Source organism: Talpa europaea, assembly GCF_964194135.1.
Source record: "Talpa europaea genome assembly, chromosome: 12".
In the NCBI taxonomy this organism is placed as follows: Eukaryota; Metazoa; Chordata; class Mammalia; order Eulipotyphla; family Talpidae; genus Talpa; species Talpa europaea.
Window position 1 is genome coordinate 59,528,504 of NC_140079.1, and position 26,728 is coordinate 59,555,231.

Genomic DNA, 26,728 nt, shown 5'->3' on the forward strand with positions numbered 1-26,728 from the left:
ATTTTGGTTATAGTCCCCATACAATTGCACCCCCTCCTTTATTTTGACCATAATCCTTCCCCCCACTCCCCAGTGTGTCTCTGGTCCATAGCTGCTTGTTGATTTTGATTTTTATTTTGTATTAATTAGTCTTTTTCCTGGTCCCTTATTTAGGTTTTCTAAAGTCCTGCTATGAGTGAGACCATCTGGTATTTTTCTTTTTCTTTCTGACTTATTTCATGAGCATGATCCCTTCCAGCTCCATCCATGTTGGTGCAAACTGCATGTGTTTCTTTTTTGATCGCTGAGTAATATTCCATTGTGTATATGTACCACATCTTCTTGATCCAGTCATCTGTTTTTGGGCATTTGGAAACTAAGAGATTTTCAAAATCTACAGGAGGGATGACAGAGGAGGAGGAGCTGGCAAGATCTATTTCCCAGGTTTCTGGCAAATATGTGCTGACTGGAAGACAGAGGAGGAGGAACAGATTGAGCAACACGGAGAGGGACTTGGGGGAAGAGAAACTGGTGATGTGAACTGATAAGGTCAGTGCAGCAGTTAAGGAGGTGACTTGGAAGGAATGCAGTTTTTTTGTTTGTTTTTTTTGGGGGGGGAAGAGTAGGGCAACTTTTTTTTCTTTTTTTAATATTTTATTTTATATAATTCTTGAGAGCAGGACAACTTTTACTCTGAAATGGTTCCCAAATGAATTAGAAAAATCTGATTTTGTGGTTTATTTATCTTTTTCTTTTTGTTCTTTTTCTTTCTTTTCTCGTTCAGCTTTACCTTCTTCTTCCTCACGTTTTTTGATCAACTACAGGAATGCAGTTTAACATAGCTTGGACAAGACACGGAAGTGAGTCGTTCAACCAGACGCGCGCCCAGATTTTTAATATGCCCGAATTCCTTTACACCCCGCGAGAACACAAACCCAGTTGCTAAGCGCTTAATCTAAGACCCACCCTCGCCCCGCCCCCACGGCCCAGGCCCCGCCCCTCACGTCCTTCTGTTCGCGGCCGTGTTAATAAAGTTGTAGCGGGTCGACGTTTGCGTCGGAGAACATGGCGGCCTCCATGCTGGGCTCGCTGCTACGGACAGTTCGGCAGGTAAGGCCCTTGCCCTTGTCTCCGCAAGTCTTCTTCCCCACGCCGCTGCAGAGGCTCGTGCGGACTGTCATAGGTGCTCCCCCTCCTTCTGCCCTCGGCCCCCCTCCGGCCTGTTTCAGGAGATGTCATTTTGGTATTCCTCAGTGTGTAACTGACTGGTGTTGAAAGAGCGGCTCCAATTTTGAGTGTAAGTAGAACAAAGGTGTCCGAGGTTGAGGCCCCAGGGGCCATTGACGATAGGAAATGAGAACCGAGCAAAGGAAACTAACACGAACTGACAGTGAGGCAGGAGGAAAGCCTTGGGTGGCCTGGAAGCAAGCGACGACTGAATTTCCATGAACAGAGACTGGTCGACTGCGTTCCAAGTTCATGGGTCTATTGAAAGAAGCGCTGAGAATTAGCTATTAGGGTTAGTCCCACGGAGGTTATTAGGACCGTGTTCATTGTCGTTGGAGTTGTAGAGGCGAAAGCGTTTGAGACAGAATGGGAAGAAACATTGTGTAGACAAGTTTTTGAAGATGTTTCGCTACAACTGGGAGCCAAAGAATGGGTCAACAGCTGGTAGAGGAAGTGGAGTAAGAGTAGTTTGGTTTTTTTTTTAATTGCAGAAGTAACACGGTTTTGTGTCCGAAGGAAAGATCCAGTGGAGTGAGAAAATATGGTGATGTAGGAGGAGAATTGCTCAAGTTGTACCCTGTGTAGGCAAGGGGTGATGGGTATTGTTTTTGACGTTTGCTCTTAGGAACATTGACGTTTCTTCTGTACCATTGTTGTCCACAAGAAATAGTGCCAACCACATTGTTTTACATCTTTAATATTTTGACAAAATAGGATTTCTCCCCCTTCGGTGTGGTGATTATAGCTCTCCCACCACCAAAGCACTCACAGTTCTCCACATAACTCTGTTGTGCTTCTAATGCACATCCCCCCCCCTTCTCCTTTTCTCCCCACCTCCCTTCCTGGATGCTCAGATCTATGGTTAGTTTTCAAGGATTGGTTTTATACTTTGTCTTTGAGTCTTTTCTATATTCCATATATAAGTGGTAGCGTGTTATTTATCTTTCTCCTGGTTTATTTTGCTTAGCATAATCTCTTCCAGCTCCATCCATGTTGCCAAAAATGGCAAGAGTATCTTTTTCGATTGCTGAGTAGTATTCCATTATGTATATACACTACATCTTCTCAATCCACTTATTTGTTCTTGGACATTCAGTTTGTTTCCATGGCTTGGCTATTATAAATAGTGCTGCAGTAAACATAGGACTGTAAGTTTCCTTTTGGTGTTTTTGTGTTTGTGGGAGAAGATGCCTGGGAGGGGAATTGCTGGATCAAATTGCAGATCCATTTTTAGTCTTTTGTTGAACCTCCACACAGCTTTCCACAGGGGCTGGACCAGTCTACATTACCAACAGTGTAAAAGGGTTCCTTTTCCTTCACATGCTCACCAATACTTATTTCTCTTTTTTTAAATACGGGCCATTCTCACATGTGTGAGATGGTGTATCTCATTGTGGTTTTAATTTGCATTTCCCTGATGATAAGTGATGAACATTTTTTCATGTGCCTGTTAGCTAACTGTATGTCTTCTTTGGAGAAGTACCTATTTAGCGCTTCTGTCCATTTTTTAATTGGGTTGTTTTCTTTTTGTTGAGTTGTGTGAGCTCTTGTAGATCTTCTATAACAGTCCCTTGTCAGATATATGGTGTGCAAATATTTTCTTCCATTCTGTGAGGTTTCACTTTGTTTTGGTCACTGTCTCTCACTGTACAGAACTTCTCAGATTGATGTAGTTGTTTATCTTCTCCTTTCCTTGCTGATGGGGATGAATACGCAAAGATATTTCTGAAGTGTATGTCATGAAGTGTTTTCCCTATGTATATATTGTCTCCCCTCTTACACCCATGTCTTTTATCCATTCTGAGTTGATTTTTGGTGTGAGATGGTGTTCTAGTTTCATTTTTTGCATGTGGCAGTCCAATTTACCTAGCACCCTTATTGAAAAGGCTTTCCTTATTCCAGTGTATATTCTTCACACCTTTGTCAGATTAGTTGTCCCTATAACTGTGATTTTATTTCTGGGCTCTCAATTCTACTCCATTGGTCTGAGTGTTTTTGTTCTAGTACCATGCTGTTCAACTAAAATTTTTCTAGTAGCCACATAAAAAAGTAAAAGGAAATAAAATTACTTTAATAAAGTATTTTAATGGGGTTCTCCTTGGTGGCCTAGGGGTTAAGTCTCAGCACTATCACTGCTAAGCCCACAGTGGCACAGCAGACCTCTCCTGTTTTGCCCACTGCTCCCCTCAGCAGGGTATTTCAGTAGATCTGCCTGTTCTGCTCCCTACTCTGTCTCTGGTGAATCCTCTCATACACCACCCCCTCCCACACACACTTCTGGCTGACACCCCAGTTATTATACGCAAAAATAAATAAAATCTTTAACAAATAAAATACTTTACCTTAGCAGCTCTAAAATATTGTTTCATCGTGTTATCTATAAAAATTACTTAGGAAATAAGTTCAAACTGGTTCGTCTTCCAGCATGTATTAGTTTTAAATTTAATTTAAAATTTAATTTAAATTAAATTTAAACTAATTTAATTTTTAAATTAGTTTTAAATTTTCCACCATTAAAATGGAAACTGTTGTCCTTTAAAAACAGCAAAGCTGTTTAGAGCTTACAGTGCTTCAGTTAAAAATTTTAAATTAAATAAATTTAGGGAATAGGTTTCCTGGCTTCACTAAACACATTTCAGTTGCTCACCAGCCTTGCATGGTCAGCGGCTGCTATAGTAGAGCTGATCTTTCTTTAATAACAGAAGGGAATGTGGAGCAAATGACTGCAGGTGCTGTTAAGTAGGCAGATGTAGTAGTGGGAGTATTTGTAAATTCTCTTCTGATTGCTTCTGATTTTATAATTAAAAAGAAAGTGAGGTTACCAACTGAGTATGAGAATGTGAAGATAGATACCATGTAATTAAGGAGGAAAAGATAGTGTAAAATAGTCCTAAGTAGAGAAGAAGATTAGTGGCAAGAATTGAAGTATCGTGGCATGAGAAAAGGGCCAAGGGTTGAGGGTGTATTTATGGACAGTGGAATTCAGAAAATCAGAAACTAGAGACAGTGGCAAGGTGGCAGGATCAAACAGATTAAAATTCATGGAGGGGGTGTTATCAAGGTGTTAGAAGGAACAAACTGGAAAGAGCTGATAGAGAATGAGATGCATGAAAACAGTTAAATCGCAATTAATGGTGATGAGAGACCTAGGACATGGAAGAGAATAGGTAAAGTAGAGTAGAGGACACAAGTCATTGGAGGAAAGATCAGGGTGTAATTTCATGTCTCTTGAGAGTACTGGGAATTAAGACAGGAGAATACTGGAGAGAGTGACAGTGAGCCAGGGTCTTTTAAAATAAATGAAAAATGGAAGGGATTGGGCCTCCCCTGGTGGCGCAGCGGTTGAACGCTGGGCTGCGCAGCTGCCCGCAGCCTCTGCAGCGCCGGTTCAATCCCCGGCTGCTCCCCGGCCACCAGAGGAGGGTCCCACATGGCGCGCAGACCTCTCCTGCCGCCCGCTGCTCCCCTCAGCAGTGTACTTCGGTCCTTCTGCCTGCCTGCTCCCCGCTCTGGCTCTGGTGAATTCTCTCACCCTCCTGCGCTTCTGACTGTACCCAGTGCTTGTATGAATACATAAATCTTTAAAAAAAAAAAAATGGAAGGGATTGGTGGAGGCTGTGGTGCATGAAGGCAGGAATGTGGGGACATTGGGAAGTATAGCTCATTGGTTAGAGAGTTGAAGCCAGGAGCTTTCAAGGCAGAAGCCTGGATGCTGTGAAGAGCAAGGAATACATTTACCCCATCTCCATACCCAGTTGTGGGAGAGAAAAAAAAACTAGCAAGGATTCAACTAGAGCAGAAAGGTGAATGAAATGTTAGGAGAGGATGTTGAGTTAGAAGATTTTGTTATGGTAGACCATGAGTTGAAAAGTCCAGTGAGGGTCTTAGGAAGTTGAAGAGGGGTGAGATACAAGGGCAGAATAGGATATATACAGAACAGAGTAGAATGTAGTCTTAATATATTAAAGCACTGTCGTAAACTGCAAACTGCTAAGTAAATACTAATGCTCCCATAGAAATGTGGGGAAAAGACATAAAACATTCACAGAAGATATAATTAGACCAATAAATATTTTGTTTTAAAAATGTATTTTATAGTCAGAACAAAATGTTATACAGACAAGAATGAGAAGGTTTTTAAAATTAGTATTAAATAGAAACCTGCTAGGAGGCCCAAAAGAGGAAGTTGATTAGGAATAGTTTGAAAAGGAATTCAAGGAAAAAATGTTTAATGTTGTTTTCTAAGTCTCATTAACTTTCAGTTTCATAGGTAAAAACCACTTTTGCATTATCCTTTCACATGAATTGTTTCAGCCAGACTGAGCTCCCTCTTGGTCTTATGAATGAATATATCTTGCTCATTCCCTTCTTTGCTTTCGACAAACTTCACCTTCTCTCCTTGCCCTTTGCCTCTAAACTGTATTGGATTTCTGTCCACCCTTTCAGGCTTTGGTGACGCTCCCATTTCCATAACATTTATTTCCAGCCATGGCTACCATGGTATTCATAGCTCAAGCATGTGTCAAATGATTGTTGAAATACCCTCATGTTTATCAACTATCCAAAAGGTGATTGTAGAATTATTTCCCCATGAGACTTTAACCATTGAAGGCATTCACTTTATCTTTTGTTAATAGATTGAGAAAATGTTAGCTTTCTACTATAGTGTTCTCCTGTCATTTTTATATTCTGTATAATGCTGAACATATATTTCTTTTACAGACAGTATATATATTTCTTTAATAAGGAAGCCATCATTATTTCCTATAGCTGCAGTTTCATTAACATGTAATGTGTGCTCTATTTTGGGAGATATTTGAGTTTGTAGTGTCATTCTCTATGCTCTCAGTCAGAATTGTAAACTCTCAGCATGTAAACATATGACAGTATGTTTACATATGGCATTACTAAATGGCATAAAGAGTCTGTTGTATTATTAGGCAGCTAATGCTAAGAAATACTAGATCAATGATATTTTCAAAGTGAACTTTGCAACAGCAATTCTGCTTCCAAGAATATATTGTGTTGATATATAGAAATACATATTAAGTGATTTGTAAAGGAAGTCATTTACTGCATCATTGTTAGTAATGATAAATAGTGACATATGGTGTAACTGTTCACCAGTGGGTCACAGGTTAAATAATTATGATGCATCTCTAGGGGAGGGAAAAATTATTTCCTTCTACCTTTTTAAGTTCTTGCTTGACACCCTTGTATAAGACAGGTTAATAAGAGAAACATACAAATGTATTTAGTGTAAGTTTTCTGTGACATGGGAGCCTTGACAAGGAAATAAAAATTCCCCCAAAAGCAGTTAAACCTGAGTATTTTTATACTAGGTTTTATGAAGAGTGGAAAGTCATGGGAAAATGTTACAGGACAAAGGGTATAGGCCAAGTGCAGTAACTAGAGGAATCCTAGCAGATTCTGCTAGAGATCAGGATGCTCCTTTCCTCAGGGTATGAGGAAGGCACCCCTCACATGAAGGTCTAAGTCATTCTTGCACACGGTATTTCTCTTAACTCCTTTCACGTGAAATAGTGTGCCAAGAAGCAATATTTTGGGATAGTGTGTCCTCAATCCTGTCACATTCATATAGTGGAATATTATGCAATCTATTGAAAATGAGGATACTTTTTACATCTGCATATGAAAGAGCTCGAAGATACATTACTAAATGGCATAAAAAGTGGGAGGGGGGCCTCCCCTGGTGGCCCAGTGGTTGAGCGCTGGGCTGAGAGGCTGCCCGCAGCCTCTGCAGGACCAGTTCGTTTGTTCCACACACACACACAAAAAAAAAGAGTGGGAGGGGATGAAACACTGGAGAGGGAGTGTTTACGTGTGCTCTATAGACAAAACCTCTAGGATATACAAGAACTAGTACCAGTGGATACCTTTGGTGGGGTGTAGGATAAAGAAAATATCAGGCTTTTCTGCCCTTCCGCCATCAGGATAGATGATGGATCCTTGTCCTGAATGCATGCCTGATGGCGGGCGCCTGGAATAGGGTGTGGGCATAGGTAGATGGGATTCAGCTGAGTTAAGACTGTGCTTTTAAGGGCGGCGTCACGGGGATGCCAGCAGCAGCAGCAGCAGCAGTAGAAGCCGAAGCCGAAGCCAAAGCCGAGAAGCAGCAGAACGAGCGCTAGAGAGCCCAGATAGAGTGAAGACTTGCTGGGGGCTGGGAAGCCTGCCAGCCTCCCAGCCCCCCAGCCAGCACCCCTGCCTGCCATATGCCTGGTGAACCCCAAATAAAAAACCTGCAAAACTACTGAGGACTCTGACTCCTCCTTTACCCGGTCTGCATGGGATCAGAAAACCTGCCCTGTGGTCCAGTTCCTGGCCTTTACATGGGGGTTATCTCACCTGCATTTTCATAGGTTGTTTTATATCTCTTCAGACTAAGCAGGTGAAGGATGAAGTAGAAGGGAGTCTTCATTGTCTATCTTTTTTATACTTTAAAATTTTTTGAGCCATACTATTAGCCTAAGTAAAAATCAAAGAGAATTTTATTAAAGTCTGAAAAATGTTTCACCTTGCAACATGTATTTATTGTCATTATATTATTACCACCATTTTGGCTTTATATACCTCATAAAATATTGTCATTCTAAATTAAGTCTGTTTTTTTTAAAGTGATTGATCCAAATTACTAAAGAAAAAATAAGTAGGTAATCAATATTGACTGAAAGAGGATTGCAGAATTGGGGGACACTAGTAGAGACTAGGTCTTGCTATCCTGTTTATTGTCGCTCTCTTTTAGATGGTTCCTGCACCAGCTTCCGGCCAAGTTCGAGGTTACTATGTGGACTGGAAAATGTTGCGAGATGTAAAGAGACGAAGAATGGCCTATGAATACGCAGATGAGAGACTACGGATCAATTCGCTCAGGAAGAATACCATTTTGCCAAAAGACCTTCAGGTTAGCTGATTAAGTTGCGTTACTATTTACCGTAAGGTCATTAACTCAAATTCAGTCACTTTTGATAGTTTGTTTGACTTAGGGTCAGTATAATTTCTGGAGAATGAAAGCATATGCTCCCATTCCACTTAAGTGAATACCCTTGAAACTGATTTGTGTGAGTTTCATATTAAAGAGAACTATTCGCTCCTCACTAGCTTTTTATTAGGTGATTCTTAGAAAGTACTGGTGCATGGGGACCACACAGAAATTGGGCACTTGTTTTGACCTAAGTTCTCTCCTTGACATCCCAATCTTTCAGCATTCATGGCGTTGGGAAGTTTTGCTCAAGAATGGGGCCATGTGCCTTGCCTGTGCCCTAAACTGTTGCCCTACCAGGGGCCATTCCTAACCTGCCATTGTTCACCTCTGTGTGTCCTTGTCACACTCTTTAATTTGAAAAAGAGGATGCCAACTTTTTGTGGCTTCCTAAAGCATAAGATCCTATACCTAGTATGTCTAAGCCAAGGAGCATACTACCTGTTTTCTTCTATGTATTTTAGGGCTTCAAGTCTTATATTCTTTATTTAATCCATTTTGAATTAATTTTTGTATGTGGTATTAGTGGCCTAGTTTCATTCTTTTGCATATGGCTCTCCCGTTTTCCCAATAGCATTTATTAGACTTTCCTTACTCCACTGTATACTCTTGGCTCTTTTGTCATAAATTAATTGTTCATATATGAGTGGTTTTATTTCTGGACTTCCAGTTCTGTTCCAATGATCTGTGTGTCTGTTTTTAGTCCTGTACCAAGCTATTTTAATTAGTCTCACTTTGTAGTATGATTTGAGGTCAGAGAGCATCATGCCTCTATTTTTGTTTTTTTCTTAGAAGCATTTTGCTATACAGAGTCTTTTGTAGTTCCAGATAAACTTCATGATTTTTTTGTTCTATTTCTGTGAAGGATGCCATTGGCATTTTGAGAGGGATTGTGCTGAATCTGTATGTTGCTTTAGGTAATGCAGCTATTTTAAGTGTTAATTCTTCCAGTCCATGAGCATGACTATCTTTCCATCTCTTTGTGTCTTCTATTTATTTCAGCAGTGAGTAGGGAGAAAAAGGAATGTTTGTGCACTATTGGTGGGAATGTTACTTGTTACAGCCACTGAAAACAGTATGGAGTCCTCCAAAAATATAAAATAGAACTACCGTATATCATCAAGCAATTCTACTTCTGTGTATTTATCTGAAAACATTACAGATAGGTACTGGCATACTTATGTTCATTGCAGCATTATTCACAATAGTCAAGAAAGAAATCTACGTTGCATGAATTGGATGAATGATATTCATTCAATGAAAATGTGAGGTAGAGAGACACACACCCTGCAACAATGGAAAAGCTTTAGAAAAGGAAATCTTGCCTTTTGCAACAATGTGGATAAACCTGTGGGCATTATGCTAAATGAAGTAAGAGAAAGACACATATGATCTCATTTATACATGGAGTCTAAAAAAGCTGAACTATTACAAACAGAAAGTAGAATGGGGGGTTACCAGAGTTGGGGGAAGTGGGAGATGATGGTCAAAAGGTTAACAACTTCCAGATGTAAGATGAGTAAGTCCTGGGGGTCTATTATACAGCTTAGTGGCAGTAGTAACAGTACTGTAGTATCTGCTTAAAAGTTGTTAAGAAAGTAGATCTTAAATGTTCTCACCACATACACACACTTCACATAGTAATGAAGTGAGGTAATAGAAGAGATAACTAACCTTATTGTGGTAAATGTTTGTAGTATGTGCCTTAATCAAATCATGTTGTACTCCTTAAACAATGTAGTATGTCAGTTATATCATATGGTAAGACAACAGAAATGCATTCACATGTTTTTCAAATGACTTAAGTAATATATATTGAAGCACTATTTATAACAGCTCCTGAACCAGAAACCACCCAGATGTTCATCAGCTGAAGGATGTATAAATGAATTATGGTTCACGCAACAAAAATCCTCAGTGAGAATGTATAAATTGAGACATGCAACAGTATGAAAGAATCTCACCATCATAATGTTGAATAAAGGAAACCAAAGAGAAATGAATAAAAGAGTGTATACTCTGTGGTTACCTTTATATAAAATTCAAAGCAAGATAAACGCCTCTGTGGTGTTGGCAGTAATTAGCTAGCTCAGTGAGTGGAAGGAGGCCCAGGAGGCCCTCGGGTGCTGGTCATGTTGTTTGCTGGCTGCATAGGTTTGTTGTGTTTGTGAAATTTTACTGAGTTTTTATGGTATGGTTTGTAGATTCTTGTGTGTCTATAGTAAGTTTTTATGTTTAAAAATCATACTGAGAACACGTCAAACATTTATCATTTTTTTCTGGTCTTTTTGTTTCTTCCCAAAAAGAGGTTAAGTTTCCTAATTGTGTCTAAGGTCTTTGCCAAACTATGGCTAGAACAGTGAATCCAGCCCATTCTTCTCTTCCTCTAAGCACTGACTTATGTAGAATAAATGTGCATGAACTGTGTAATAACTGTGATTTCCTTAGGAAGTGGCTAATGAAGAAATTGCTGCTCTTCCCCGGGATAGCTGCCCAGTTAGAATCAGAAATCGGTGTGTTATGACGTCCCGTCCACGTGGTGTGAAACGGCGCTGGAGGCTTAGTCGCATTGTCTTCCGTCACTTGGCTGACCATGGACAACTGTCTGGGGTCCAGAGAGCAATGTGGTAATCACCTCCAGAACCTGCTAAACTTTCAGGGAAGTGGGTTCTGGTGAGAAGACTTTTCTAACAGACAAAATCCTAGTTTTTATAGGGGTCCTGTACAAGAGTCTGATCTACTTAATGCTGTCTATAGTTAAATTACTTCTAAATTTTAAATGAAGAAATTGAGATGTTCCATTTTGTCAGCAAAATGTGATAGTGAATTGTCTTTTCTGCTAGACTGAATGGATTAAACATAATGTTCCCAAGCATGGTGCAAAGGATAGAACAATAAAAAGTATTTTCTGTGAAAATATGCTCTGTATGCTTATCTTTTCCTTCAGGTTCAATCTTTCAGGAACATACAAGAGTTCCTGTATGTACATGGAGAAGCAAGGAAGTCCCTACATAACATGGGAAACTACTCATCTTAGAGGCAGTAGGTGAGGAGGGTCTTTGCAGTAGAAGCAGAGGCACAAAAGCATCCGTGAAGCTACAGTCACTTCTATCACAACTGTGCAGCTCAAGACCAGGGTCATCTGATGGAAGATGTCACATATCATGTGGGTTAAGACTTAATTTTAAATGCCAGCTATTGGTCTGGTTTAAGCAAGAGACTGAGATCATCCGTTTCCGCCAAATAGACAGTAGCTATGTGGGAGACAGTGATGAGAGTAAAAGGCTGCAGGCAAGATAATCAGTTAGGAGGATGTCCTAATTGTCAAGAAGTCGAGGCCTTGAAAAGTAGTGGTATTAAAAAGGAGGTAAGAGGAACAGAGTTTTAAGGTGTAATTTTTAAAGAAAATATCCAAGAAATAAAGGTGACAGGTTTCTGGTAAGGGCAGCTAGATTGATGGTAGAAGACAACTAGAAAATATGTGGGGAAAAAAGAGTGAGTTTAGAAGAAACTGAAGATAAGTGAATTTTGGTTTCAGTTATGCAGTGTTTGAGATGCCTAATGAAGTCTAGAACTCAGGATAAGGGAAAGTTATGAGAGGCCTTACCATATTTATCTTGAATTCATATTTCCTAAATTTATATTACAACTTTACAAGTAGAATAGCTAATATCTTAACTAGTAGCAGTATTACATCAAATGTGCTTAATTCTTGTCACACCCCGGATAGGGCAACCTCTACTTTTTTGTTTAAATCAATGAGGGTCCAAGTATGATCCATATATAGCTAACCCGTGAACAAAGATTTAAACTGCCCGAGTCCACTTATACACTGATTTTTTTTGTAAACAGATGAAGTAAACCTTAAGGTATCAATACAGTACAGTACTTTAAGAGCATTTTCTCGTGCTTGCGATTTTCTAATTTCCTTTTCTCCAGCTGACTTTCTTGTAAGAATATGGTCTATAGTACATATACCATACAACACACATGTTCAATGGTTGTCAGTAAAGCTTCCAGTCTACAGCAGGCTATTAGTATAGTAAAGGTTTGGGGGAGTCAAGTTATGCCAGGCTTTTGACTGTTCATGGGTCACTTGGTTGCTGTGTCACACTCCCCATTTTTGTCATTCATTTGTTGGAGGAACCAAGTGACTTGTGCTGTAGAAAGTCTTTAGGCTGTTTGCTTCTTCATGTATCCTTTACCTTACTCCTCTGTCCCTATAAACTGGTAGTTACATCCAGAGGCTTGACTAGATTCAGGTTGTTTTTATAAGAGTGTTGTGTGCTCCAGCATAGCCCAGCAGAAGGTATGTATCTCATTCAACTGTTAGTGATGCTTTAGGATTGGAGGGGTTGAGGGATCCCTGCACTTTAAGTTCACTGTTCATTAACCTATCAACTAATGATTAGTGTCACTGAAGATTGTTACCCTGATCTGTTTTTCAATAAGGGTTGCAATGTTTATTTTCTAAATCCCAACATTTTCCTGCATTAACTGTAATTTTTCTGTAAGGAACTTTCCTTTATCAACAGTGTTTCCCTAAAATACATTTCTTACCATCGATCACACAAATGCCATTCTCTACAAATTTTCAGAGTGAGCTGGTACTCTAGCAACATTCAAAGGTGAAAAACATTTTCTTCACCATCAACTTGTGTATTTAATGTTTCTTTGCACCCATTCTAATTTTGATGGTCAAATTGTCCCATCACCAGTGGAAGCCCCTCATCTTTCCATGCTGAGTTCAAGGTAAGTAACCCAGACTTCTTATTTCCTGCCTCAGAGACAGAGATTCTATTCAAAGTTCTTGTCATTTTCATAGGAAATGTTGAAACCACATCTGAGCACTAAATGGTGCTCACTGCTATTGAATTCTGAAATGTCATTGCTTTTAGGCCCCTTTGGTGGGCACCCTGCTAGGAATTTTTTTTTTAACAAAAACAACGGTACATTTATTTTTTACTTAGCAAAATATTAATTCCTAACATCAACCTATTCATTAACTTTATCATTGTTGAAAAATATATAACACATTAAAGTTTCAAAATACACCTTTTACTCCTTTAGATTTCTGTGTGAATCTATTTTTGTCCTTAGACTGCATCTTACCTCCAATGGGCTGTCAACACTGTGCTCTAGAAAAACATATAAGCTTCTGTGTTAGGTTGGTTTTCGAATCTTAGGGTTTTATTTAGCATTTACTTATTTTTATTCATTTATGCACACAAATACTGGGGTATAAGCCAGAAGTGCGGGGCTGGAGGGGTGGTCGGAGGAGTTGAGAGGATTCACCAGAGGGCAGAACAGGCAGATCTACCAAAATACACTGCTGAGGGGGGCAGCAGGTGAGACCTGAGAGTTCTGCTGTGCCATGTGGGTTAGCTCCCTGGCTGGGGATAGAACTCTGTGCTACATTGGTTGATAGCACTGACAGCTTGATAGCACTGACAGCTTGATAGCACTGAGAATTTAACCCCTACAGGGAGGCCCCTTATTTAGCATTTAAATTGTTAAATTTCAGATTGAATCTAAAGTCAAAACTTTAGAAAGGTACTGCTTCTATCCTTTCCTTTTCCTATTGGTAGCCATTTTTTATTGCTTTTAGTTCAGTTTGTTTTTTAATTATAAGCAAATACAGCTGTGTGTATATTCACAGAGGCCAGTATGCTATAAACTATGTTCTACACTTTGCTTTTTCACTTACTGTATCTTGGTGAGTCTTCTGTTAATACATAGAAATAATCTTCATTTTATTATGTGGCTGTAAGAACTCCCTGTATGGAGGCACCAGTTTATTCGGCAAGGCCCCTATTAATAGATATTTGGAAATTTTCTTTATTGTGCATATATTATTCCAAATTTCTTCCAGGTCTATATTTGAGAAAGAGCCTGGAAGTACAATTTAGAGTCACAGTTGAGTGATTAGATTATTAGACTTGACTTAGGTTCCACCTATTGATTTGATTTTGATACTTAAAAGGTTTTAAATACTTAGCCTAGTTGAAGTTAGGGCTATAAAAATAAAAATGAACCATCTTTTAAACTATTATGTTTTCCATTAATTCAGATAATCCCTCTTTATGGCTTAATGTAAATGAGCTGGTATGTGGACAAGTCATTCCAAACCAATGTATTTGGTATGATAAATCTTGTGTGTGTGTTGGGGGGGGGGGGATGTAATTCTGCTGTTTGTTTACACAGAATGATACAGCTGCTTAAAGGTAATATTAAAATAGTTTATTGATTAGCTTGTTTCTCACTGCTGCCTCCTTCATCTACCAATTCCAGGTGAAGGAAGTAAAAGGCTTCTCAAGAGTTAACAGACCATGCTTGAAAGAGTTGTATATTCACATGGTGCTCTCATCTTCCAGTCTTACAGAATTGAACCCTAAACCTGTGCAATTTGATGCTATCTCCAGGTAGTATCAAAATTGAATTCTCAAAATGTCTGATAATTGCTCTTTCAATGGGGTAAGGACACCCCAACCTCTTCCCTCCCCAGGTTGGGACTGGATCCAGGAGCCCATTCACTCCAATATAATGTAGTAATGGAGATCATAGGCATTTTGCTATTATTTCTGATGTAGGGTTAATTCCCTCTAAAATAAACAATTCCCACTGAGAGCCTGACTTTTCTGACATGCTGCTGGACAAACTAAGTTATTCCACTGAATAAAAATCTAATTTTATTGAACATAGGATTAGATGGATTTCTTACATGTATCTTTGCTTTATGCTTATTGTTCTTAAAAGCCCATTTGATCCAGGGTAAAACTTACTAACTGATACTATACAAATATTTTTATCTATGGTCAAGTTTAGACTTACATTGGTGGGAGCTGATGTCAGGAACTTAAAGGCAAGGAAAAACTTGTTTTCTACCACTTAGCTGAACAAAAATACACACAATGTGGCATTTTCATTAGGCAAGATTTGCCTTTTTTACATTTCATACCAGAATGCATATTATCCTTTCTTAAACAAAATGAATAAGTATTGCGGAAACCGTGTTTGGAGGAAGTGTGTAATAAGCATATTTTATTTAAATAAATCCTCCAGCTGGTAATGGAGAATACATTGCCTTTACTTAGAAGGCTAAGTAAATAGTTTATCTATCAAATTTATCTGTGTAGCTCACCAACATTTCCTAAGTGGAAACATCGGTATTTCCACATCACAGTTCTCAAAAGGACTTCAAAACTCAAAATTCTGTGTCTCCTTTGGCTTGCTTCTCTCTTGATTCCACCCAGGCTTTATTAATGGTTCGCTTCATATCATCATCTCCATCTTCATAAATTTTCTTTAGAACATTCATCAATCCTTCACTAGGATCTGTTTCAGTGTCATAGGAGGGCTTCCTGTCAAGAAGAAAACACAGTCAATAATATATAAAAATGATGACAGTTACTGACAGCAATGTTATGTATGACTACTAAGTATGGAAAGATACAAATCAGATAATGTTGGCAGGAAGTGGAAAGGCAGGGAAAGGGGGATGATAGTGTTTCCAAACATTCACAATTAAAATCACACACACAAATTCATCTTAATGAAAACATTTTACACTCCACACAGTCCACGAAGGAGTGGTCATCAACACAGTAAGGGGCGGTGGGATTTCAGGTGATTTTCAGCAGGAAAAGCAAGTTGGGTTTTTGTTTTTTTTTTTTTTTTCTGAATTATTTGAATTTTTACAAGCATGGTTCCTCAAATAACCTGTAAACAATACTTCAACTGAAGGAAAAACAAACAGGCATTACACATGGACACATATTGAAGCACACTCATTTTTTTTCATTTTTATTTACAAAGTTGTTCTTCCTAACTCTGAGATACATGAGTATGGACCTAATGAGTTAAAAAAACATTATCCTTAATATAGTCAGTACCTCTACTTCAATCAGCATCCAAACTGGGTGAATTAACTATATATTCAGTTTTTCATTCACCTCAATTACTAAATGCCAGATTCTGTGCTGGATGCTGGGGATAAAGTTAAGAGGAAGACAAGTACCCTATACTCAGGTAATTCAGTTTGGATTTAAAGTCAATGTTGCAGGGCCTCCCTGGTGGCGCAAGGGGTTAGGACACAACCTGTGAAGCTGTCCGCAGCCTCCAGCGCGAGTTCAATCGCTGGCCGGCCAGGGAGCAACTCCACTAGCCCACTGCTCCCCTCAGCAGTGTACTTCAGTCGATCTGCCTATTCTGTTCCCTACTCTGTCTCTGGTGAATCCCCGCACCCGCCACACCTCTGGCCTATATCCCAGCTCTTGTATGCATAAACAAATTAATCTTTAAAAAAAATAAGGTCAATGTTGTAGATAGGGTCTAATTCCAGCCAACCATATCTCAAATGCAAGAAGCAATAGTGAAACCTACTACATATCAGAAACTTCTGTGGAATTCGAAGACCACAATGGGTATCTGGTCCTTCCTGGAACTAGTGAAATAAAATCCTTGGGAATGGGCACAGAATTTATATAGAAGCACCACTGCTCCAGGGTTTATCTGCACTGGGGGAAACAAATTAACCAAACTTACAAAAACGTCCCTTAAAAAGCCACTTGGTGAACGTGTACCCTCTTTCAGGTAGGTTCTGACAGTTGAAAGCAGATGTAAGTTAATGGGCATTAAGAAATAAATGGCCAAATCACAGACTATACACCCTATTATCCATAAAGACAAAATAATAGAAATCTACAATCCCAGTAAAGAATACATTAAAATTCTTAAAGAAATGAACACAGGCTTACTCTTTCTCTTTGCATTCTTTTTCAACCTGAGTCAGGTAGTCCCACCGTGTGTTTTCTGCCTTCTTTCTACATAAGATCAGAACTGTATCAGTCTTGACCTGGAAGAAAAGTAGGGTAAAAGTTACAGCTCAGAACATGAAATAAGAGTATTTAGGAAATATTACTTATATTCAATTAGTCAAGATCCATCCTAGGTGCCTGACATTTTCACACAAAGGAAGAAGACCATAACAAAACTGAAGTACTTTCAAATACTAAGTGCTATCAAGACAAAGAGGGTGTTGGGATCAGGAACCTTATTTAGAAAGGCCTTTGAAGTGAAATCTGAGCACCCACAAGGTTCAGGAGAAAAGGCCAGAAAGGGCTTCAGGATAGGATGGTATGGTTATGTTTCAAAAAAAAAAAAAAAAGTGACTGGATTTGGATGACTGAAGGAGTGTTATAGTAAGAGGGATCAGACAGGAAGACAACTACATCATATAAGGTAATACTGGGTATGTAAGGAGTTTGGAAGGTGAGAGAGGAAGTGCAAGAATACACAATGTATTCAAGAATGATCCATATTACTCTGTGACAGGTCTTCTGAGCTTCCTTCAACTGTGGCATTGGAGGATGAAGGGAACACTGAGAAACAAACTAATCAACAAACTATTTTAATTTTACCTTAAGCTGTTGTATCACCCTATGTAAACAAAAAGAATGACAAGACTACATAGCAGCTCATTCAAATAGAAAAGAGGGATTACCTGAATTAGTGAAAAGCATGAGTAACAGTTTAAATGACATTTCATTTTTACAGCTTCTACTAAACTCCAACTATGCTGTGCTTTAAAACCTTTTATGTATCAAATTATAGAAATTAAAAAATCACATAGTGCCTCTCTAATAACTACCTTAATTTGAGAAATTTATATTTCATTTCAGTACACCATTTTAATTTTATGAAATAATTATTCCCAATGTGCAAATGGATGGTACAGAGAGTAAGTGAGCTGCCAAAGGGCACATCTATCAAGTGACCAAAAGTGGCATTAAAATTCCAGGGCTGGGGCCTCCCCGGTGGCGCAGCGGTTGAGCGCTGGGTTGCGAAGCGCAGCCTCTGCAGCGCTGGTTCGATCCCCGGCTGCTCCCCGACCACCGGAGGAGGGTCCCACATGGCGCGCAGACCTCTCCTGCCGCCCGCTGCTCCCCTCAGCAGTGTGCTTCGGTCCTTCTGCCTGCTCTGCTCCCGGCTCTGGCTCTGGTGAATTCTCTCACCCTCCCGCGCTTCTGACTGTACCCACTGCTTATATAAATAAATAAATAAAAAATAAATCTAATAAATAAAAAAAAAAGATATAATCTTTAAAAAAAATAAAATAAAATTCCAGGGCTACTCTTAGCCATTTTTAAAAGTTCATTCCCCTATGATTTTACTGCAACATCCTTATACTCTATTCTATTAAAGCAGGAGTCAACAAACTTTTCTGTAAAGGTTCTATATTTTAGGTTTCATAGGTGATATGGTCTGTTGCAGCTGCTCAACTGCTGTTGTAGTGCCAAAGCAGATAGTGCATACCCCACTGAGTACTGCTATGTTCAATTACAAAATAGGCAACAGGACATGGTTTGCTGATCCCTATAACAAAGGACAAATTTTAGGTCTGCCAGATTTAATTTAATGAAGTTTCACAGTATTATGACCCAAAAAAAGCAAACTTACTTTTTTTGAACTGCCTTCCACAGAGATGGGTTTCAAGAGATTGTTCACAACCATGGAATAATTCTTCCCATTTAGATTCTTTACCAAAAGATCAAATGACCTACAACACAATTGTGAACACATTATCCTTCTGGGACTATGAAACACATGCCTTCCAGTTCCTTTGGAAAAGTTTCCAGTTTTATTTTAGGATATGCTCTTGGCTATCCCAGGTTTTAAGACTCTTCAAAGCACTTTCAAGGGATAATTCTCAATTTAAGTAGAACTTTAGAAACTGCAAAGAAAAGAGGCATAATAAGGCAATACCTGACTCAGTGAGCACCCTCCTCCTGTGATGGGAACTCACCTCTCTGTGAAATGCACTTGCACATTCTCAGGGGGCACTTGATGAACTCCAGTTAAGGTGATATAGATTTTCACAAACTTATCAGACTGATCCCATCCTAGGAACAACAAAAGATGGAACGTGATTGAAGTCTCTGATACTATCACTTAAATAACAAATGCATATAGCTCATTGTAAAACTTGGTGAAATGAAAAAGCAGTTAATAGAAACATGAAAAAACTAGTTTGTAGATGGAGCCTCAACACAGTTATTATCTACCTCAAGTTAGGAATCTAATGGCAGAACTTTGATTCAAACCCAGATTTACTGAAGAATGAAGGAAATAAAAAAAAAGTCCATGTTCTTTTTATTAAGGCAGGTGACTGTCAAGTACATTCTGTAAGGAGCTCATTTCCCCTTCTCAAGGAAAATAATTTTTTCCTACAACTAAATATTCACAATTCTCCATTGAATGGCTGAACGGCACTGTTGTCTAATTTCGCTATCATTTCTACTTCCCTGAGCAGTTCAACAAATGCAATGCTTCCTCAATTCCCTCCCCAACAAGATGCAACATAAATTTTAATAGTCCAATTCTTCTTCCAAAGTTGCTAATTTGACCAACCTACCAGTATCTACTGAATGCCATTTCAATATATAATACCAAACTATTTAGTCTCTAACCCAGATGAATTCTATCAACACAAAAAATAGACATCACGTAAGCATACAGTGCAATACATATATTTATGCACTTCCATATACTTTCATGTGTGAGTGTATGGATATATCCCTGACTGTTTCTCTTTGATCCTATGTAAGAGAAATGTAATGTTAATTCAAAAAGATGTCCGTCCTAGCAAGTTCTGGAGGAACATATAGTTCCTACCCATTCATTCAATCCATCTTCCATACACTAGTGAATTCTCCCTAACACACCAGCAAATTTTTCCCTAATGACAAATCTGCATTTCTGCTTAATGTACCACAATTGTACCATCTTCAGACCAGTTTCCTAGAGTCAACTAAATACGTAACATCTCCTATAGCACTTGTGTACATCTCTACCACAGGAGACACACCACACCTTTGTGGCTATTCATGTCCTTTGCTCCTGTGGTTTCCTCACACTTGTTGAATTTCCTCTTCATATGCAAAAATAAATGTTTTTAATTCTCATGACTGTTCTTCACTACAGCAAAAGTATTTCATCACCTGTGTTCTCATAATAAATATTTTCTTAACTGAACTGATAGAGATTTTAAAAAATACTATGTGCTAGATACCACGAGAGCAAAGACAAATAAGACTGTCCGTGTCCTGGTGAGAGCTCATTACTCAGACTCAATTTGCACTGTTTCTAAAGCAAAAATGCTCACAACCTATTGAGTTAAAATGGTATTATTATACTGAGAAGTTATTAACTACATGGTTGTCTCAAACACACCCAGCACTGGGACTAGACTGTAGCCACCATTGTGTAATCACAAGTACTAGCACAACACAGGCCCACATTAGGTGCTCAAAAAATTTCCTGAATTAAACTAGATTCCCTTCTTGAGTTAATTATGATGACTGCTTAACAAACTGAAATACAAAACAAGACTGAAAAAAAAAATCCTGTCATATATATTGAATATATTTCAGAATAGGTTCCTTCCTTGTTGCTACTATCAATGTACTAAGTCATTGTACATTCACTAACAGTTTTTATAATGTATCCTTTCTTTTATTTCTTAAAAAGCATCTTATTAAATAAGAATTGATGGCTCCTGGTCCTCCCTTTCAAACCACCAAAAACAAATATTCAAAACTCTTTAAAACTGTCTGGTTAGTGGGTCAAAAGTGACAACTAGGTTGCTGGGAGGATGCAAGGGAGAGAGTCATACCATAATTACTGATTTTCACTGTGTATCCTGTGGTGATGGGAGCAACCACAGCAGCTGGCTTTTCATTGTCATGAAGTTCTGCTTTGCTCTGTGATTTCTGCTGCATCTTGTTCTTGATTTCTGTCTCAATCTTGGATTTTTCAGCTGTAAGGGCATCTCGTACTCTCTTTCTAGTGGTCTTTTCCAGCAGCACCTTTACCTCTTCTAAATCTTTCTGTAGCTGTAAAAGATAAGTTAACTATCATAAATAATAGTCTGATATTGTACCCATGGGGTCATTTCAATGTAAGGAATTAAGAGGTTCAGGGCCTCCCTGGTGGTACAACAGGTTAAGTCTCAGTACTGTGGAGCTGTCCGCAGCCACTGCAGCAGTTCACTCCCCCAGCCAGGGAGCTACTCACAAGGCACAGCAGACCTCTCCAGACTTGCCTGCTGCTCCCCTCAGCAGTGTATTTCAGTCAATTTGCCTGCTCTGCTCCCCACTGTCTGTGGTGAATCCTCTCATCCCCCACACCTCTGGCCTGCACCCCAGCTCTTGTATGCATCAATAAATAAAATAAATCTTTAAACAAAAGGTTCATTTAAATTTTCTAGCATGGATAGCAGCTAGGAAATCTTTCCTGTAGTTTGACTTGTAAATAACCCAAGCTTCCTTTTTTTTAAAAAAGGAACACTTAATCTTGAAATGACAATAGGTAATCAAGCCTACATTGTCTGGTCTGGTAGACTGTTATCTGCCTTTATTTTATAACATTTTACTTACAAGATACTATGGATAAAGAAATCTTTTCAAAGGCAAATAACTTCTGGTCCTAATGATCTGATATTAAGATTTTTAAAATATTAAAGATGAGCAGATACACCATGGATGAGTGGAGTGAGTGGTGCGGCAGCTTTACAAAGGTAAACCTCTGTCTGATTACCACACTTCACTGTGCGTGGCCCTCCCTGAGGTTCCTAACCCAAATACCCAAAACCACCCATAAAAGTTAGAATTTTTAAGACAAAATAAAAACACACTTCTGCTTTTAAGAAAAAGTCTTGTTCTCATGCTCTGGATCAATCTTATAGTTAGAAATCTGGAATTTGGCTGACCTCTTAGATGGGGGCAAACAATCCAAAAATGCACATGGATCACTGAAAAGGCCACCTGTTCTTTCCTTCTCAGCCAGTGTGCATCATCACCTCTAAGTCTCTTCTATTTCTACCTTCTAGAGATAGAGCCAACATTTTATGAAGTTTAAGAGTAAACAGATTGCTAAATAGATGGTTAAAAACTAATGAGCTTAACAATTTTTCCCTTATCCTCTAACATACTGTAAATGCATTATGATCTTTACAAACTGGTTCATTTTTCTTAATTTTACATTCTGCGTAGATACTAACAATTTGACAAGAATCTTATTACATTATAGCCTGGGATCATTTAATAGGTAAAACATAAAAATCTTAAATGTTTGATAATTTCAGTCTTAGAGAATAGCAGAAAAAGCAATGTGTTTAACCCCATGTCTGATTATCTCATTTATCAGATGCCCTTGTTTCACCTATCTGTAATTAATATGGTATAAAATGTCCAACTGTGCCCAGTCCTCTGTCCACACTTTGTTCCTCCTCCAACAGTCAACTAAAAACAAGCAAATAAAAAAAATGCAAACTCATCTTTTGACTGCACAGTCAAGATGATTGGGTTTTTGTTTATTATGTTTTCAAAAATTCACAATGAATAATTTCAATAAAAACACTGAAATGTAAAATGAGTACATTTATTTCCAGAATATGTACTTAGTTAAAAAAAAATTTAAATAGAATAATGTACCAACAAGAAGTTTTGCTTCTTGACAGAATACTAATCATTTTTCTAGGAGACTCAAGAAAGTAGTAAGAATTAATCAAGGAATTGTATATTGGCTGAATTCCCAGGTCCTCTTTATAGCCAGTTTTGTCTCTACAGTACAAGATTAAGGTATCAACTATCTGTCTGCAGAAACTTGGAGGGCTGTTTGAGGTAGTTCCTCAGTTCTGTTACTTACAAACCTGCAATGGTAAGAGATGCTCCAGTGCTTTCCCCATGGTCTTTATGAAATCTTAGATAATAAAGGCCTTTTTCTATTTAGCATGCATGTTACCCTTACTCAAAATGGAATCTCCTTTCACCCCCACTAAACATATTCAAACTTTAATTTCTAATTTATTTCCAAATTCTTCACTAGGAGGCATTAAAAACAAAGTACTTTAAAACAGGCAAATACTTGAACACACATTCCTCCAAAGATACATGTAGAAATGTTATAGGACAGGAAGAGGGGCAGCCCAAATAGCCACCAAGACTGTGAAAAGATGCTCCACATCATCAGTAATAAATGAAATGCACATCAAATCCACACTGAGATACTATATATCCACTAGAATGGCTAACAACAAAACATAAACCAGAAAAGTGTGAAGTGCTGATGAGGATGTGAACTGGAATTTTTTTTTAATTTTTTTTTTAATAGAGGCATGTTTTATTTTATTTATTTATTTATTTGTTTGTTTGTTTGTTTTGTTTATACATGCACTGGGTACAGTCAGAAGCGCGGGAGGGTGAGAGAATTCGCCAGAGCCAGAGCGGGGAGCAGAGCAGGCAGAAGGACCGAAGTACACTGCTGAGGGGAGCAGCGGGCGGCAGGAGAGGTCTGCGCGCCATGTGGGACCCTCCTCCGGTGGCCAGGGAGCAGCCAGGGATCGAACCGGCACTGCAGAGGCTGCGGGCAGCTTGGCAACCCAGCGCTCAACAGCTGCGCCACCGGGGAGGCCCCAAACTGGAATTTTCATACATGACATGTGGGAGAGCAAAATAAATGGTGCATGGAGTCACTGCAAAAGGAGTTTGGTCCTTCTAACCTTAAGACCCTGCAATTCCATTCCTATGTATATACCTCAGAGAACTGAAAACTTATGTCCACATAACAAGTTACATACAAATATTCAGTCAAAAAGTGGAAATAATCCAAATGTCCATCAACTGATGAATAAACAAATTGTAATATATGCATAAAATGGAGTCTCATTCACACATAAAATACAGACTATACCATAGACGAACTTGAGGCATCATGCTAAGTAAAAGATGCCAAAGAGCAAAAGGTCATATAGTGTAAGACTCCATTTACATGAAATGTCCAGAATAAGCAAATCTATAGACAGAAAGTAGACTGAGTACCATGAGCTGGGAAGAGAGGGATGGGGAATAAGTGCTTAATGGGCATCATGGGATGATGAAAATGTTCTTGAATCAGGCAGTTAGTTATATAGCTGCACAACACTATGACTATACTAACAATCACTGATGGGTACACTTTAAATGAACTGTTTTTTTTAAATTTTAATCTCGAATGTGTATTTTCAAGTAACTCAAAAGTCATTTGCTTTAAAGAGGATTAATAATGCTGACCTCAGTCTGCTCAGGGCATGTGGCACCACATGGCCTATCTTCAGGCTTCATAAATGTGACAAGTTACCCAGAATACTTACACACTTGTTCTTCACTTGCAGCAGATTCCTAACGTCTACACACTCTACAGAGCTTTCCCATTTTGTTCACATTGAAGGAGAAAAAAAGTGTCCAGAAAACAAATCTAGTTAAAACCTCAATATGTAAACAGTATTGTCTGCCCTCCTACTTAGACCAGAGTGCAGTAATGCAAGTATTAGTATTATTAGTATGCAAGTATTATTAGTGTCCAAAAAATTTAGTCCCCATGTTCACACAGCTTAACAGAGGAAAAGGCTATTTCCTACCACTAATTGTAATATTTTTTCTTCAGAACGCATACAGCAGATTACTGTTTGCCAAGTTAAACTTTTAGAACTATAACTTGGTCTGTACAAGCCTAGAGATGGCCCAACGTAACACAGGCACTGCTATGTGTAAAGAAAACATTACCAAGAGCATTACAGCGCTGGGACCAAGGACTTCTCGCCTTCCGACTGCTCCGCCAGCAATGACACTCGGTGTTAGAGTAAATGGGGCCACGCGCCCTAGGGCTGGAATAACGGAGCCCAAGGGACCGAAAGAACCGCGAAGGTGACCAGCTCTCTCGCGCCCCACCTGCACTTCCAGCACTCGGGGATCACGACACCCCCCTGCTCACCCTCCCGGCGGGGAGCCACCCCGCAGGGCCCCGCGGAGCAGCGGAGGGCGGCCGGCAACTCTGTCCCGGGGCGGAGGCCGCCGGGGCCCAGTGGGCAGGTGGGCGGCCGTGGGAGGCGCGAGGGCAGGAGACACAGGAAGGGACCACGGGAGGCGGCCACCGCGGAGCAGCTCGGCACGGGGACCCGGGCGGTGGGCAAGAGTGGCCCGCGACGGAGCCGAAAGCGCCGGCGCGGCCGACCGAGGAAGGCGAGGCTGGCCCCTTACCTCTTCCCACGCAGAGGCCATGGTCGGCTGGAGTCCGGCAAGGCCCGAGCTGCAGCCGCGCAGTGACTAGAACAGGAAGCGCCGCCCCGAGTGCGCCCACCGCCAGCGCGGACCGCCCCGGCACCCGCGGCAGCGCCCGCCACACGCGCCTACAGCCGACCCTGCGCCCGGTCGCGGCCCGCCTTCCGCACGCGGCGCCTCTGGAACCTTCGCGATTTCGTCGCCGCCGCCCACCCAGAGCGCCGCCCGCCGCGCTCAGCCCCGCCCCCCGCGCCGGGCCCGCCCCGCCCCGTCCGCCGGCCTCCTAGCAACGCCCAACTCTCGCGAGCAAACCGGCGCGTCAGGCGAGTAACGCCTCTTCCTTCCGGCCCGGGCAAGTGCAGCGTTATATTTTGACCTCCTAGGCCCCGGCTGCGCAGTCGTGGTCGGACAGCTCGTCCGCACTTTCCTGAGCCAACCCCGGAAATAACGTACAGATGATCGGGGGTTCAAATTGGCTGCTCCCCGTCCCCTCTAGGTCACCCACTCTCGGAGCAGCCATTTTCCCTAGGGCTAGTGAGAGCCCCTGCTAGAAACGGGCAAAAAATTTCAAAAAGGGGAGTGGCTAGGCCAGGAAGGAAGAAGAAAAGTGTGGAGGACTCTTCGAGGGAACAGTTTGCTTTTCAGTGGTTCCGGCGCGCTGGGGACGTCACGGTTTCGCAGGGCTTAGTGGCGTCATCCAGAACCGCAACAGGAAATGGGGCTGCGTTGGCGACAGGACTGGCCTCTGTCACACCGCCCGGAACTAAGGCTGCAAATACGGGGCGCCTCGTTCTGACAAGGCAGTTGCGGTCGCGCCTTTCTCTTAGTGTGCTGTTGAATTACTTCCCTCGTGCCTTCGCCCCCTCACCGACCGTTCCGCAGCTTTCCAGTTCTCCCCAGTTTTGCCTTGGGTTTAAGTGGTCTAGTCACCTTCGGAGGAAATGTGGTCGGAGTTTGCCTGCGGCTGGCTTCGGCTCTTCCCTCCAGCTCTTCCCTCCAGCATCCCGAAGCGCTGAGTCCCGCTTTTCAGGTTGCTTTAGTGGCAACCTCAAAACGCTTACAAAGGCGGTTGTGCACATAACTACTATGTCAACCCTGCATAAGTCAAGTAGCCTGCGCTGGGCTTTCTATATGAACCAAGGTAGTGATTAGAAAATCAGCAAGTCGGAATAGGCGAAGGCGCCGAGACAAATGAGGCTGAGCATTCCTTGTAGAACAGGCGAATCGGAAGTACAAAACTAGACAAGTTACACAACATGCATAAATCCCAAACATGACGCTAAGAGAAGGAAGCTGGACATCAAAGAGGATAGGTTGTTTGGTTCTATTTAAGTCTAAAACCAAAATTATTAGCTCAAAGTGTTAAAAAAGAAAAAAAAGGAAAAGGTTACCTAGGGTGTGGAAGACAATGACAGAAAGGAGC

At 40.3% G+C, this 26,728-nt stretch overlaps 2 protein-coding genes across 3 annotated transcripts; one reads left to right on the forward strand and one right to left on the reverse strand.

The window, feature by feature from the left end:
• Window positions 1–1,044: 1,044 nt before the first annotated feature.
• MRPS14 (mitochondrial ribosomal protein S14) lies at window positions 1,045–10,840 on the forward strand (the record flags this gene model as incomplete). Its single annotated transcript, XM_084249478.1, has 3 exons — window positions 1,045–1,089; window positions 7,973–8,131; window positions 10,658–10,840. The coding sequence occupies 3 exons, from the start codon at window positions 1,045–1,047 to the stop codon at window positions 10,838–10,840; spliced, it is 387 nt and encodes a 128-aa protein (XP_084105604.1).
• Window positions 10,841–15,413: 4,573 nt separating this feature from the next.
• Window positions 15,414–25,305, reverse strand: CACYBP (calcyclin binding protein; the record flags this gene model as incomplete). 2 transcript variants are annotated; one of them, XM_084248754.1, is made up of 6 exons in its annotated part: window positions 15,414–15,570; window positions 16,966–17,063; window positions 18,668–18,767; window positions 19,014–19,110; window positions 20,883–21,102; window positions 25,285–25,305. In XM_084248754.1, 6 exons carry the CDS (start codon window positions 25,303–25,305, stop codon window positions 15,414–15,416), a joined length of 693 nt encoding a protein of 230 aa, XP_084104880.1. The 2 variants fall into 2 exon arrangements, with proteins under 2 accessions (XP_084104880.1, XP_084104881.1); XM_084248755.1 differs by lacking the exon at window positions 25,285–25,305 and having other exon boundaries at window positions 20,892–21,096.
• Between the last annotated feature and the right edge of the window lie 1,423 nt (window positions 25,306–26,728).